This window comes from Corylus avellana, chromosome 4, assembly GCF_965113065.1.
Source record: "Corylus avellana chromosome 4, dhCorAvel1.hap1.2, whole genome shotgun sequence".
Classification (NCBI taxonomy): Eukaryota; Viridiplantae; Streptophyta; class Magnoliopsida; order Fagales; family Betulaceae; genus Corylus; species Corylus avellana.
This window is the reverse complement of record NC_142493.1, coordinates 20,691,335-20,707,350: the sequence shown is the minus strand read 5'-3', so window position 1 is coordinate 20,707,350 and position 16,016 is coordinate 20,691,335. Positions and strand designations below refer to the sequence as shown.

Sequence of the window (16,016 nt, the reverse complement as noted above, 5' to 3'; positions counted from 1 at the left end):
TCGACTTTTCAATTGAGAGAGAAATGCTTGACCTAAGACAGCCGCTAGATTAGGAGTTAACATGGCTTCTTTGTTACTATTTAAAAATAAAAAATTAAAAAAAAATAAAGTGAGAAGAACATGTTTCAGTACACATAGCAACTTTTAAAACTGGATTGGAAGAAATTTGTGTCCAATATAGAAGAGTTTAACGATCTAAAAAGTTTGATGCATAATACGGGTCAAAATCCCAACTCTTAGAGAAAAGAAATTATATATATATATATAAAGGAGGTTTGAATAAAAACAAGCTCCATGTGTATAGCTATAAAAAAAATTGCTCAAACATTGTTGAGATTGGGTGTGGATTGAATATGACGTGGTTGAATGTTCTGTAATGGATATCCACCAAGAGAAAAAATGTTATCTCAACAACATAGCTAGTAGCTGTCCATAGAACAAGACAAACAACTTGTTGTTGGAACCACGTCAGGATTAATTTATATCCAATTCATATAGTCTCACAAAGAATTTGCAACTTTGAAATTCAGAAAAGACCAAAACACAGACATAGAAAATCATCAACCCTTTTCATATCCATATCCTAATTACTATTATATATACGACATGTATCTAGAAACTTCGAATATTGGAAATTAATACATTACATGTTGTATGACAATTTTTGATTTAATCTATTGCTACAATGAATGCTGGAGAGGGTCATTTTAATGTAAAGCCTAAATAAAACAATAGAAGATTATTCTCTCCGGCCACTTTTTTCACTAATGGATATCATATAATAAAAAATAGAGAAATGTTACGTTTTTTTTTTAATACTTGTCTCCTCGTACTCTCCCAATTAGAGAAGAAAAAACCTTTCCTTCTCCGTCGTATTCCCCACGCCACGTCTATGATTTTAGTAGGTTTTTTTTTTTTTTTTTTTTTTTTTTGACAATTTTAAGTGATTTGTGGTTGTTTTTTTAAGTTATAGTGAAAAATATTTTTTTATACCAACCAAACAACATAAATTATTTTCGATATTCTTTTCAATGTCTCAACCAAACAATGAAAATCAGTGATTTTTTTTTGAAAAATATTTCCCCTAAAAGACTATTTTACCGTAAAACAATAGCAGCCTTACAAAAAAATTCATGTCATTATTTGTTTATCTTCCATCCTTATTATTGGTTTTTTTTTTTTTTTAATTTTTTTCGGAGTTGACATATGAAGTTTGATAGAGGCTTATTTAGGAAAGACAGTTTGAAGCAGTGTTAACTTGTTCAATTAAATGATTAAATTTATCTCTTCCTATCAATTCAAATTTTTGAAACAAATGGTGATTTAACATGCACCCAACAAGGCTTACTCCATGGTTAGGCCAATTATCCTACCACTTAAAGACTCCTAATTTATAAAAGGCTCTCAAAAAAGGCATTTTATATTAAATTTGTAAAAAACAAAAAAAAAAAAAATTTTAAAAAAAAAAGGAAGGGTAAAAGGTCTGAAGAAAAATAAAATGATAGAAGGTCATTTGACATGCTATGATGATTTTTTTTAAAAAAAAAAAAGCGACGATTCACTTTTATCTTATTTTCTTGTATCACTTATGTTCTTTTCTTCTTGATTCTATCATTTACTATATTTTTTGGAAAAATATATAGTAACAAAACTTGAATATGAAAAATTGATTAATAATTGTACATCTCAAAAAAGCTAGAAATGGATTTTTAAATTAATTTTTTAATATTATTATTACCTAATGAGTGATTCAAGGAATGACTAGAAAATTGTATTTGGTTTCATTTGCTTGCTATGTTTGGGGTTTGACAATAAAAAATTAAAAAAATAAAATAAAATAAAATAAAAAATCAATATTTATATACAAATTATAAAATTTCAATTATATCATAGATTCGAAATTCCTAACAAAGCAATAATAAAAGCAACAGAATCCACCAAGTTGCGGTTGAAATCTAAGCTCTTTCGATAAGATATCATTGTTGTGTGTTTTTTTTCTTTTGGTGTGGAAAACACTACTTTTGAACTTGCGTGATCAAATAAGTTAAACTCCTAAATGGCAACAAAAGGAGAAGCGGAAGGACAAGAATAGAATGTTGGGGAAAATGCTTCCTTCCATGTCTTAAAATCACTTGCAAAGTAATTTCTTACAAGATAGTTTGGATAGGGTATAAGTTAATTATAAATTAGTTTTTAATTAATTCATATAAATCAGCCTAATAAAGTGATATGTGTCTTTTTAACATGTTACAAGTACATATTTTCTTAATAATATGTGTTTTTCACATTTTTTTTAATAGCATTAATAAAAAAAAAAATGCACTTTTTATATACTTTAAAAATACGTATCACTTTATTAAACTGATTTATATAAATTAACTGCAAATTTATCCTTTTAGAATACGTTGCCCTCACTTAAGATTTTGAGTAAAAACCGAAGTAGGGGTGTGGGCGGTTTTAACCGCTAACCGCTATAACCGCTAACCACCTTTTTATATAATATACTTGGTCATTAAATCACAATTTAAAAAAAATATAATTAAATCACAATTTGAGTATTAATATATTATGATTATATCATATAATTACTTGATCATTAATTCACAATTTTTTTAAAAAATAATTAAATAACAATTTGAATATTAATATATTATCACTATAATTTATATGATAATATCACATGATCAATTGATCATTAAATCATTTGATTATATAATAACAAATTATACATATATAATATGACATAACTCATAAGTATACCAATTCATACTAATACAACAATTAAATATCTAGAAACTTATTTCCAATGTATGTTATAAATTTATAAGTCTGTATATGTTATAAGTCTATATAAGTTTACATATGCATATGAATAATATAAATGTATAATATCAATACTTAATCATATGATTCAATGACAATTCAAATACTTTATTCAAGACTTCAAGTGAATCATATTATTAATGTACAATGATGATATGATTCGTATAATATCAAATTAAGTAATTGACATTGGATTAAATAATAACCAATGTGTTACTTATAAACACAATTTAAGTATTAATGTATTATCATTATATGTTGTGACAGTTGTCTGAATTCTGAATCTTTTTTTATATGTTGTGTTGAATTTTTTTTTTTTTTTTTTTAAAAAAACAAGTTAACCGGTTATGATTTAATATTTAATGAAATTTTTTTAAAGTACAAGTAAATGTAAATTTTGGGTCAAATATTTTTTGATTTTTCAATATGGGCTCTTTTTATAGCAATTGGGCCCAAGAAGACACTAAAAAAAAAATTAAATAAAAAAAGACGCTCAATTTTGAAAAAGCGGTTAGCGGGCGGTTATCTATTTCACTAACCGCTAACCGGTGGTTAACCGCTAACCGTTAACCGCTAGACGGTTAGCGGTTGCGGTTAGTGAAATCTACTAACCGTTAAGGTAGTTACAGTTAGCGGTTATTGCCAATAATCGCTAACTGTAACCGCCTTAACACCCATAAATCGAAGCGAGATCTGAAAACAAAACAACCGACACGGGTTCCATTTCCTCTCACAAAACAACGGACATGGGATCCATTTCCTCTCACAACACAACTTGGCCTGCAAAACAACTTGGCCTGCAAACTGCGTAATCCAACCGTTGCTAACAATGCTCCATATACAAATTAGATTTTGTTATAATATTTTATATATATATATATATATATATATATATATATATATATATTAATTTTGTCAAAGTTGCTGATTGCGTCTACCATGTTATATCTCCCAAAACTCTTTCCAATCACAATTTACTATTAATTATCATTTTCCTTTTCTTTTGATTTCCATATTATATTGAGAAAAAAAAAACAACTGAAGAATGGAGTTAGTTGGAGTACAATTCATAAGATTCCAAAGCCAACTGTATTCCCTTGTTTCTTTCCCCTCGAAACCCCGAGAATCTCGCTTTCCTCACACAAATACACGCGCGCGCGCGGGGGGACACTCTCTCGCTCTCGGAAATCCATGATTTGATTTCCATTTCTTTTTACTTTAAAATCCCCAAACGCGAGTAACGTGACCGAACCTTCAGACGCAGAGCTAGCCGGTATCCAATTAGATCGCCTGCGCCACTTGTGACGAGATGGCCGGTGGCGGGATCGCCGGCGTCGTACTCCTAGACCTCGTGCGGGACGTCGTGAGTGCTGGGCCCGCCGCATCCGGCATTTCCGCTGGGGACGCGTCGGTGTCCGTGCCGTTGTTCAGGAGGGACTGCACCGATCTGGTCCGTCGGATCGCGCTGCTCGCGCATTTGCTGGAGGAGATCAGAGACTACGGCGAAGGCCATTCCCGGCCGTGGGATGCGTCAACTTCTTCTTCTTCTTCTTCGTGGTCATCCGATCTGGTGGTGGCCCTCCAGGCCTCCAAGCGCCTCTTATTGCTTGCCGGAAACTTCCGTTTCAACAGCTCTTCCGTGAGTTTCATCTTCTTACTTTTTTTTTTTTTCTTCTCTGTTCCTTTAACCTGTTTGGTTCCTGAGGAAGTTGGTGGAAGGAAAAGGAAAAGGAGTTCCGGAAACTATGGAATGCACCTCAACTGAGGATAAGAATGCGTGTGGTTAATGTGGTATCTGGCATTCCGGATTTTCGTTTATTTTCTTTTCCTGCATTTACTTGGCAACCAAACGTAGCAATCGTGCTGATTTTCGTGGAAATTATTTGCTATTTGGGATTTTAAGATCTATGCATACTGCAAAAAGTGTAGCTTGTGATAGTGATAATGTGATGGTTTCCGTACAATCTATCGTGCAATGAATTTTGATCGATAACAGATTGACATTTGCACTTAATTGCATACTCTGAGCTCTGCTTCTAAATTTGTTTTGGTGTTATTATGATTAGTTTTGCGGTGCCTGTACTGTTTGGATAAGGTGATGCTTTTTTTTATTTTTTTGATTCGTGATCTGATGAACTAAAGAACATTCCAATCATGACTCATGGTTACAGAGAAGTGACCTGGACTAAGCAAAATCTCTAACTTGCGTAATGTTGATTTTGGTTGCACTCAATCAAGAAGAAGATTCAGTCTTTAATTCTCTCTGATTTTGGAAAAATTTTAATCCGGCAACTGACTGCGGGTCAGTGGCTGGATTTGAGTCAACCGAGCAAAGGGTGGATGTATTATTTGTTGTTAATTCTATGTCACTGCAATGAAAATGGGAAAGCATGCTTTTCGTTTCGTTAGTATTTGTCCTTGAAAAAGGACTGCTTCATTTGTCATGCAGTTTAACCCTTACTCTTGCTAAGACTTTGTTGTTGTCATGTGCACCCTTTTAAAAGAATCTCTAGGTACCTCTCTGAAATTTGGTATATCTTGATTTAAGGATGAAGCTGCCAGGAGAATTGCCTCGCAATTCCAATGTGTGACGTGGACGTTGGAGAAAGCATTATGTGGCATACCCTATGATCATTTTGACATCTCGGAGGAAGTTCAAGAACAGGTAGGAGTTGAGAAATCTATGGTGCTTTCTTATCAACTGGACTTGCACCTCATATTTTTCTGTTTATTAGGTGGAGTTGGTGAGATCACAACTGAGAAGAGCCACAGAGAGATATGGGTCTTTCAATTCAAAAATGTTATCTCATGCCTTAGCCCAGCTGCTGGATGAAGAAATTGATTGGGAGCAATCGGACTACAGGGTAATTGGTAGTTTGCGTGGTCAGAACTGTGGTAGTATTGATGATGAAAATATGTCGATGCTGGATGCTGTTCCAGAAAGTGATGGCTCAAAAAGATGTGGTGCAGATCTTGTAAGTTATAAATCTGAGAGGCTTGGAAGCTCTTCTGATCCTTCTGATGCCCGTCTAGCAAATGACGTTGATGTTGATGGACAAGACAATTCAGCCACCAACAGTTTAGAGGAAATCAAGAAGCCTGATCCAATTGTAATTCCTGAAGATTTTCTTTGCCCTATATCCTTGGAACTCATGAGGGATCCTGTAATTGTGGCCACTGGACAGGTCTGATTCACCTCAAATACCATTTTAACATATTTTCTTGTAGAAGAAATTGCTTGAAACTATAGAACTCAGTATTTTTCTTCTTATAACTGCCTTCTGATATCTTTTTCTTGATTCTGCAGACGTACGAGAGATCTTTCATACAGAGATGGATAGATTCTGGAAATGCAACATGTCCAAAAACCCAGCAGAAGCTTGAAAATTTAACACTCACTCCAAATTATGTTATGAGAAGTCTAATTACTCAGTGGTGCGCTCAGCACAATATTGAGCAGCCAACAGGACTTACAAATGGAAAAATAAAAAAGAGTGATGGATCATTTCGTGATGTTAGTGGTGACGTAGCAGCCATTCAAGCTCTAGTCCGCAAGCTCTCAAGCCGGTGCATTGATGAGTGTAGAGCGGCTGCAGCTGAAATCCGATTACTATCCAAAAGAAGCACAGATAACAGGGTACTAATTGCAGAATCTGGAGCCATTCCATTTCTGGTCAACCTTTTAACAACAGGCGATGTGTTAACGCAAGAAAATGCGGTTACTTCAATTCTCAACCTCTCTATATATGAAAACAACAAGGGACTCATAATGCTTGCCGGAGCTGTTCCTTCAATTGTCCAAGTCCTCAGAAATGGAAGCACTGAAGCTAGAGAGAATGCAGCAGCAACCCTTTTTAGCTTGTCGCTTGGAGATGAGAACAAAATAATTATAGGTGCATCGGGTGCAATCCCAGCTTTGGTGGAATTGCTCCAAAACGGAAGTGCTAGAGGGAAGAAGGATGCTGCAACAGCATTGTTTAATTTGTGCATTTATCAGGGGAACAAGGGCAGGGCGGTGAGGGCAGGGATCATCACAGCATTATTGGAGATGCTTACAGATTCAAGCAATTGCATGGTTGACGAAGCCCTAACTATAATGTCGGTTCTTGCCAGCCACCAGGAGGCAAAAGTTGCTATTGTAAAGGCAAGCACCATTCCTGTTTTGATTGATCTTCTGAGAACGGGACTGCCCCGCAATAAAGAAAACGCGGCCGCAATTTTACTTGCCTTGTGCAAGAGAGATACTGACAATCTTGCTTGCATAAGTAGGCTTGGTGCTCTCATACCCTTGACGGAGCTTGCTAAGAGTGGAACAGAGAGGGCCAAACGGAAGGCTACTTCATTGTTGGAGCATCTTCGCAAGTTGCAGAAGCTACAACAGCCAACAGGGGTAATTGTAACTTAGAAATTTTTAATTATTTCATTGCTCCCAATTATTTGACAGCGAATGTTTCATACGCTTATCTCTTTTCAGGTGTGACAATTGAGAATAGGGGCTTGAGATAATATTAATGCCTATCTCATTGCTTCTATGTATTTATTCCCTTCTGTAACGAGTGTGTAAAAAAAATTCATTTGATATGAAATTATGTTTGTCACAAAACACTTTACTGGAAATTGGTTGTTTTGTGCTGGCTCCTTCGTTGCATGTGATTGAAAAACACGTCACTGAGGATTTGCCAATATGCTCAAGTGTTCAAAGGATGTAATTCATCTTCCATTTCCTGGGATTTGTATTACTAGTGACAATAATTGTAAGGTGATTAAAATCCCAGTAACACAAAAACTTCTTTTCGCTTATTGTGAAAATGAGTACGCTAAATGACAGCAACAGCATTCACACGCATTGGGACGCAAGAGATTTGAAATTACCTGTTGTCATCTATTTTTTTTTTTTTTTTTTTTTTTAATTGAACGAGCCAATGGAGGATCTATCCCATTCTTGATCTGAATGGAAGAGAGAATGTGATATCTTATGAAAATGCTTCCAAACATATGATGGCCGGAAAGCAGCCCACTTAGCTAAAGCATGTGCTCTAAAGTTGGTACATCTAGACACTTTCAAAACATTCCATCTTTAAATGGAGAAAAATTTTAAATTAATATAAGAAACAAAGCTAGCAAAATTCCAAGAAGAAAAAAGAGCAGGATTGTTGATAGCCAACAAAACCAAAAGAGCATCTCCTTCAAAAGAGAAGGAACCAAAACCGGAAGACACAGCCAATCTAGAGACTAGGAGAGCAGCAGCAGTTTCTCCTTGAAGAGCATCAAGACCAACCAGCTTGAGAGTAGTCATCTACTTGGCTACTGGTTCACTGAGGTTTTATTTGTAATTTCGGAAAACTGTGTACGTGGTAGTGTTTGGACCGATAAATAGGGCGTCTAGACGCAGCTATGGTAGGCCAATAGAACAGCCCTTATTTTAGCCAAATGGGCTGCTGCCTCGCATAGCCTTTTTGGTTTGTTCCTAAATCTTCTATTCTTTGTATTAAACTCTTGTTGCTTTGTTGGCAGTTCAATTTGCTTCCTCTTTTGGCTGCCATTCTTGTGGGTGATTCCCTCATTGTGATCCTAGCCATAAACAAGGTTTCTCTTTTTACTGATTGGTGTTTTGCTCCAATCATCGGAGATATTCACTTACAACTCCATGGTTTTTTTTAATTGGACTGCAGTGAAGACCTCCCATAGTGCTAACTTTAGAGCATATCAACTTGCTAAATGGGCCGCTTCCAATTATATCTTTGGAAGCATTCCTATGTCTTGTTCTTTTCTTTCTCTGGTTAAGATCAATTGTGGGAAAGACCCACTCTTGTAATTCTCATTTTTCCCTTCTCCCGCTTTGAAAAAAAAAAAAAAAAAAAAAAATCAATTGAGTTGGAGATGGAAAAGTAGTTAAATTAAAGTTGCACAAATTATGTAGAAAGAAATAGTAGCAATATTGATAAAATATTTAGAAAAAATAACAGAAAACTAGATTACAAAAAAATAATATATTTAATGACCACAATTACTTGGACAAATAATACACATAATAGCCAACTCCAATTGAATGGGATTTAGGTTTCGTTGAGTTGAATTGACTTCCAAAAATAACTCAACTGACGTGCCTTCTAATCGCTTTGGGAGGAAAGTACCAATCAACGACTGTGGACGCTGCTAATTGAACGTAAGTTAACATGTTAATAAGGTACGTATAGTAGGGCTTGGTCCATTATGTATGCGCTAGAAAATGTTCTGTTTGACTATACACACTCGTTTTTCATGTGTTTTTAAACACTTGTATTTCACTGTGCCCTTCAAGTTTTCCATTTCTCAAAACTAATTAATTTCCATTGCATATAAAAATCGGAAATTTCTCTGCTTCTAGATGTTCAGGTATAGAATGATTGAAAAAGAGATCGATTTTTCACGCCACATATAGTCCCAATAAATAATAAGCCCCAATACAACCATGTCAATGCTCTAGCTCCAAACAGAAAATATTAGGGAAACGTAACCCAAAACCCAACTGGCCGGTTTTAATAGTGACAAAATATCTGGTTATGTTTCCTTGCTCTTTGGAAATCATCCCGAGTCTTGAACCATGACATTATGTGAACAACAGTAGTCTTCGGTCAGTGAAGATCGAACTGAGGAGGTTTCACTCTTTGCCCAATTAGCATGACGTTGGAAATTGGAAAAGAGCAATTGAACAGCGGACCATCATTTTAGACCCAGTCTCTTATTATTATTATTATTATTATTATTTAAAAGCTAAATATTATAAGATGCGCACGATCGATCGAGCTTATCCAAACAAACTAAAAAACTAGTATGGAAAAAGGCAAACATGTTAATTTACTTTTTTACTGGGATAATAAATAAATAAAAAAAAAAAAAAAGTAGTTTTCATGAAATAATTAGATATTCCAAATACATGCCCCCCAAGTCAAATTTCACATGTACCCAGTTGAACAAAATTCTTGAATTCCCGCCGTGAATATCGCCGTGAAGAAAATAGAACCCAGCATTACATCACGGGCTTCTAGGGCTTTGTCTTTTGAAAGATAAGACGTTGATGTTCAGCCGGCACGATGTTATTGAACGGAAACAAAGAAGTTTTGTTTGTTTTCTTTTTTTGAAAAAAAAAAAAAAAAAAAAAAAAAAAAAAAGAAAAGAAAGAAATTTATCTGAAAGCGACAGCCTACGTCCAATTTATTTTGTCAAACTGTTGGGCGATTTTCAAAACAGGCCTGCTTTGTTGACCAGCTACCGCCCGGGCAGGGCCAACCAATAAATACCCGTTAGACAACGTCGGCATCAATCACACCCACCATTAAGAAGAGCGAGCGCCTTTTATTTGTTCGATCCATCCTCTGCAATTTCATACTTCGAAAATTAATTGAGCTCCGGCCATCATGGGAAATAGCTTGGGAGCTAAGAAGACAGCGAAGGTGATGAAGATTAATGGGGAGACGTTGAAGTTGAAGATTCCGGTGGAGGCAGGAGAGGTGGTGAAGGACTACCCGGGTCATGTTTTGTTGGATTCCGAGGCGGTTAAGCATTATGGGGCTCGAGCCAAGGCTTTAGAAGCGAGCCAGAAGCTGGAGCCGAGGAGGCTCTACTTCCTAGTCGAGTTGCCGCAGACGCCGATAGCGCAAGTTCCGAGGAGAGCCCGGTCGGGGATAAACATGAGCGCCAAGGACCGGCTTGAGAGCCTCATGCTAGCTCGCCGGTCGGTGTCGGACCTTTCGTGCATGAAGCCGACAAGCATTATGGCCGAGGAGTCCGGGACGCGTGTCAGAATGAGGCTTCCCAAGGCAGAGGTGGAGAAGTTGTTGAAGGAAAGCAGAGACGAGGCGGAGGCGGCTGAGAAGATTATGGATCTCTGCCGGGCCCAGACCCGGAATGTCGGGGAGCATGAAGTTCCAGCAAAGGGGCGCGAGCTCGACAGCCAACAAGAGCATTGGAAGCACGGCAGCCATGGAGGTGTTAAAGAGGGTATCAAAGGTCGTGATCAGGTAATTTTTTTCTATACCACACCATTCACAGTACTCATCCGCTTTTCACGCCGTCTTCACCGGATTTCACATTTTTGGAATCATAAATGAAACTCCAGTGTTTTTTATCTCTCAATAATTAACAAAAGCCTCTGAAATTAAGCAACAGTCGAAGTATATTTTGTTTTTTTTTATTTAGTTCTTTTTAAGACTTTGTTAGACTTATAATTAATTACTATTAAATTTTAATCAAACGACATTCTTGGAAAGGAACTAAAAAAGACATAAGCGGGATTTTAGAATTACTTCGAGTATACTTTAGCATCGACTCATTTAAGTTTCCCATTTATAAATTTCTCGTACTTGTTTTCCACGAAAGTGCTAAGAATATTTGATGTAGGCTCGTGTAGTGGGTGTCTGAATTTACAAAACACACGACTCTCAAACTTCTTTTGTCAGTTTGAAAAGGTACGATATTTTGTTCCACGTGTATAATAAGTCTACACTGTTATTATTAATATCCACGCGGCCAAATAAAAAATAGTAGAGGTAGCCACATGTTTTTTTACCAATGTAGACTGGAAGCCACACAAATAGTCGTCGTCATAGCTCTCTATATGTTATAATAACTTTGCTCCTTGACACCCAAGAACAAAAAAAGTCAAAGTTACATTTCTAGTCAATATTTAAATATTTATTGGCTTTAGCCTTTATATACATGATACACATAATTTTCAAGCATGGCCCCAAAAACAAGGAAACATAGGCACAAGTGACCCCCCATATATGGGCATGGGCTCTATATGATAATCTGAACATATTACTACTCTTCAACAACTCTTCACCCATATGTTTTGTGTTGGTCCCTTTCGAAAAGGACTCCATACCCAGATGTGAATGCATGTGTAAAATATATATATATATATATATATATATATATATATATATGAGAAAAAGAATCATACAACGTCATATATATATATTAATGAATTTGAAGTGATTAATTATTTATTAATGTTGTTTAATGGTAAAACTTGCAGAAGCAAAAGAGAGTGAGTTTCATGCCGGTCAATGAAGGAGAGATTCAAATAGCTGTGGCTTCCAGATGAAATATTGAAGAATACTCGAGACTTTGTAGTAGCTTTTTACATTCTCTTCATTTTGATGAGAGAGAGAACTAATGAGCCCCCCCATATATACTTGGGTGGTGCGTTTTAGTTTTGTACATGGTACAAGTTGTTTGATGCTGAGAAATTAAATAAGAAACTTAATAATAATTTTCTCTCTCTCTCTCTCTCTCTCTCTCTCTCTCTATATATATATATATGATGACATAGTTAAAGATTATATATTGAGGAGATTCCACTTCAACAGCTTTATTAAGATTAATGACTCTTTGATAACTTTTTCGTCTCTTGAATTAATTAATTTACTTCTTCTTAGGATGTCTCTTGCGATAAATATGGTTGGGTAAGTATGAGAAATGGTGAATTTTCTAATTATTTAGTAAATATTCAAAGACATTATATATCATATATGCCTCTAGAAAAGAAGACTAGTCTTTAAACCAAAATTCCAAAAATCTCCAATTTTTTTTTTTTTCCCCTTTCAGATTGGGATGCCAACACATTATGTCTTCATCTGCTTAGAGCATTCACACACTGCCTCAACAAATTAGGGTTTTTTGGCTATTTTAATTAGCAATGTAACAAAAAATGCTCCACATCCGACTCAATAAAATAACTAAGGATTTGTTGAGCTGCTACAGTGCTAAACAAATCTTTATTTATATTAATAATAAAAGTAATATTGCCTTCTCTCTTCCTTGGCAATACGAAAAATAGATAAATAAACAATATTTTAAATAGAAAAGTGAATGTAGATTGTTTAAATGTTGAGCTGCATGTAGGCGATTTGAAAAAATTGATAGCTAAAATAGAAAAATGTGTTTTTTAGCTAAATATTGGCTAAATATTTGTTGAGCCAGATGTGAGTGCTCACTACTAGTAAGCTCCTCAAACAAAAGTTCAATTTGAAGAGAAAAACCACACCTTTTTTTTTTCTTCTTTTTTTTTTAAATTACGAGAGACACTTAAAATAAACTAAAGATCGAACTCTCTCTCTCTCTCTCTCTCTCTATATATATATATATATATATATATATATATATATATATTTCTATTTTAGTTAAAAAATATATATATATTCTTTCTTTGTTCTTGTGGGAATGGCAGGAGGCAATGGTCCCTTAAACTTAAAAAAATTAATAAATTAATTAAACAAATTAAATAACTTTTATTTTTTGGCTCTTGATATTTAGAGAGTTTATCTAACGAAAACTAAAATTTTGAAATAGAATAAACAACTTTTTTTTTTTTTTTTTTTTGAGAAGAACTGTTCATCTTTTCTTTCATAACAAGGATAAAACATCCAGAGTTATAAAAGCTCTAAATTAACAATATCAAAAATATAAGGAGGTGTCTCTTTTATTCTAATAGAATCTATTGGATCTCTCACCGCTACTCTTGCAAGTTCATGTGCTACTGAATTTGCTCTCCTTTTTACATGATAAATCACTCAACTCCTCCTAGAATTGAGAACCACTCTTACATCTCCCACTATTTGTCCAAATGGGCACCATGAGGGTAAATAAACAACTCCTTAAATGGCCCTTTTTGTAACTTTTTTCAAATTAAAAAAAAAAAAAAAAAACTAAACTAAACTAAATTTGAAGAGCTAATGCTCCGTCTTTGACTTTCTTTTTCCTCTCGTACAATGAGTGATTTTCTGTCATCTTTCTCTTTTTCTCAACAACCAGCAAAAGAGTACTTCAAAAACCCAGGAAAAGAAGCAAAAAGCATTAGAAAAAAAAACAAAGGAAACAAAAAGGAAATTGTAGTCTATAAAGATTGGTGCTTAATTTCATTCTTCTTCTTCTTTTGCTAATTATTCAATTATTTTGGGTCTAAAGAAGTTGCTCTTCTCTTCTACTTCTTCTTCGCCCTCATGGCCCCTCCCACGCCCCCACAGAGGCTCCTAATTCCTCTCCCTCCTCTTCTTCAATCTAATCAAGTGATACTTATGAGTCACTTGAATTTTGTGGCTTCTATTTTCAAAGAACTAATTAGAAACCATCATTACAAATATAATTAGTATTTACACTTTGTCATAACTTCACCAAACTTCCTTACGAATTTTGGGTCACTTAGCAGTCAAGCCTCCACACTCACATGGAGTTGATTTAAAGCTTGAGCGTAAAGATTTCTGCCCTAAAGTAAAAGTGAGCCATGTGAAGAAACCTTGAAGATAAGTTTAGCACATGTCTGGCAGGAGTTTCTAGAGTGTTTGCACATGTGAAAGGAAAAAAGTAGATGAATATTTGTTGTTCTTCATGTTCTTTTGGGTGTGGAGGAACATAAGTAACATTCCAAAAGTTGCCTAGTATTAACAAATAGGAGACTTTTTTCTTTTTTCGAGAACTATTATTTACTAACTTAAAACTATCATCTTTGTTGCAATGTCCCTTCCATCTTTAAATTTGGTTAATGTACCTTACTAATCTACGGTGAGAAGTGTTAGAGAGTAAAACAAATGAACTCAGAAAAAATTTCAAACTGACTTGACAAACCGTGAATGGCAAACAAGAGAGAGAGAATTGCATTTTTTTTAATTTAAAAACCATTATCATGTCAGTTTGAAAATTTTTCTGGGTTCATTTGTTTGGCTCTCTAACACTTCTTATCTACAATTGATGATGCAACGTCATCTTTTGCCCCCAAAAAGACCAAAAAAGAAAATTATACTAAAATAAATAAAATTATTGGATCTTTTTTTTCCAAGCAAATAAAAAAACTAGTTATGCTATTCCTTGCTTTTAATTTAGGGGTAAAAAAGCAATTACAGTTAGCAATTATTAGCCAAAACTGCTAACCCTAACCTGCTAAGTGGTTACTATAACACTCACTTTTACATAGAGGTGATTTTTCTCCCCAAAAAATAGAGATAATTGGTGGGTTCACGAATGTAAAGTCAATTTGCTATCAAGTTCAATCACTCTTAACTTGTTTCCACAACATTTTTAACTAATTGCATTCCCTTTTTTATTCAGCTCTCCTTAATTGTTTCTGCAGTTGAGGGGTGTTTTCTTCTTGAGCCCTTCAATTGGTAGGTTCTAACAAATCCACAAAGAGGAGCATCGTTACAATTTCATTCTGGTCAAATTACACAATGCAATACTTAGAATGGTTTTAATAATGGGGAAAACTACTTATTTAATCTCTGCAGTTTGCAATATCATAAAAATTCACAAGGGTAAATTACCTATCCAAAATGCTCCACCATCTGTCAAGGAACAATGGCCGACCGCCCCTCATCTGTTAAGGAGAAACCTTTCCTCACTGTACAAAAGGCGATCGGTCGGTCGGCCTGCCCACTCTGACAAACAGCTAAAGGACTATTTTGGATTAGATAGTTTACCATAAGGATTCTTAAGACACTTGATAATCTGGAGGTCAATTTAGTATATCTACAAACCACAAAAACTATATACGTAATTTTCTCTTAATAAGATGAACCAAGCACTGTCGTGCATCAACCATTTGGTGGGCGTCCGGCATGCCGGTGGGCGTTTATGATGTTTAAGAGGAACTAGACATTAATTTCTTTGTTGAAAAAATGGAAAATAACATCATAAAAGCAATACAATGAATTCAACTTGCATCATCACCTTTCTACAACGTGGCAACAGACATCTAACATGACATCTGACCCGTACACGTGCAGATCTTGAACAGTTGAAACATACTAAACATGGTTGTAAGCCATGGCCCGCCAATTTAGACCAACCAAAAGAGTGAATTCAGCTCTCCATGAAAGCATCAAAGGTCATATCTTTGCCAGCATTTGCTTCATCAAAGTAGTGGTTGATTTGGACCTGCCCCAGCTGCTCTACATCAATAACCTGCACTTTTATTATGGAACCACTAGGGTGAAGTTTTGGTCACAAGCCAACAGTAACTAGTTACAGAGGAGAAAATAGAATCCTCTCCATTTTAATTGAACTGGAGAATATACAGTTAGTTATAGTGAAAAAAGGTATTTTTGTCCCTTCAAAAAGTGAAAGGACAAAAATACTTCACCATTATAAATAGTTGAATAATATCTAAATCAAATGAACTAGAGAGAATCCTGTTCCACAGAGGAAAAACGCCAAAA

The 16,016-nt window shown here is 35.0% G+C and overlaps 2 protein-coding genes across 2 annotated transcripts; both read left to right on the top strand.

The window, feature by feature from the left end:
- The first annotated feature begins 3,949 nt into the window (after positions 1–3,949).
- On the top strand, positions 3,950–7,445 carry LOC132179918 (U-box domain-containing protein 11). Its single transcript, XM_059592722.2, has 4 exons — positions 3,950–4,462; positions 5,372–5,488; positions 5,559–6,008; positions 6,131–7,445. Exons 1-4 carry the CDS (start codon positions 4,133–4,135, stop codon positions 7,226–7,228), a joined length of 1,995 nt encoding a protein of 664 aa, XP_059448705.2. The 5' UTR covers positions 3,950–4,132; the 3' UTR covers positions 7,229–7,445.
- A 2,709-nt stretch (positions 7,446–10,154) lies between these two features.
- LOC132179510 (uncharacterized protein At1g66480) lies at positions 10,155–12,047 on the top strand. Its single transcript, XM_059592247.2, has 2 exons — positions 10,155–10,823; positions 11,843–12,047. The coding sequence occupies exons 1-2, from the start codon at positions 10,221–10,223 to the stop codon at positions 11,909–11,911; spliced, it is 672 nt and encodes a 223-aa protein (XP_059448230.1). The 5' UTR covers positions 10,155–10,220; the 3' UTR covers positions 11,912–12,047.
- Positions 12,048–16,016: the final 3,969 nt, after the last annotated feature.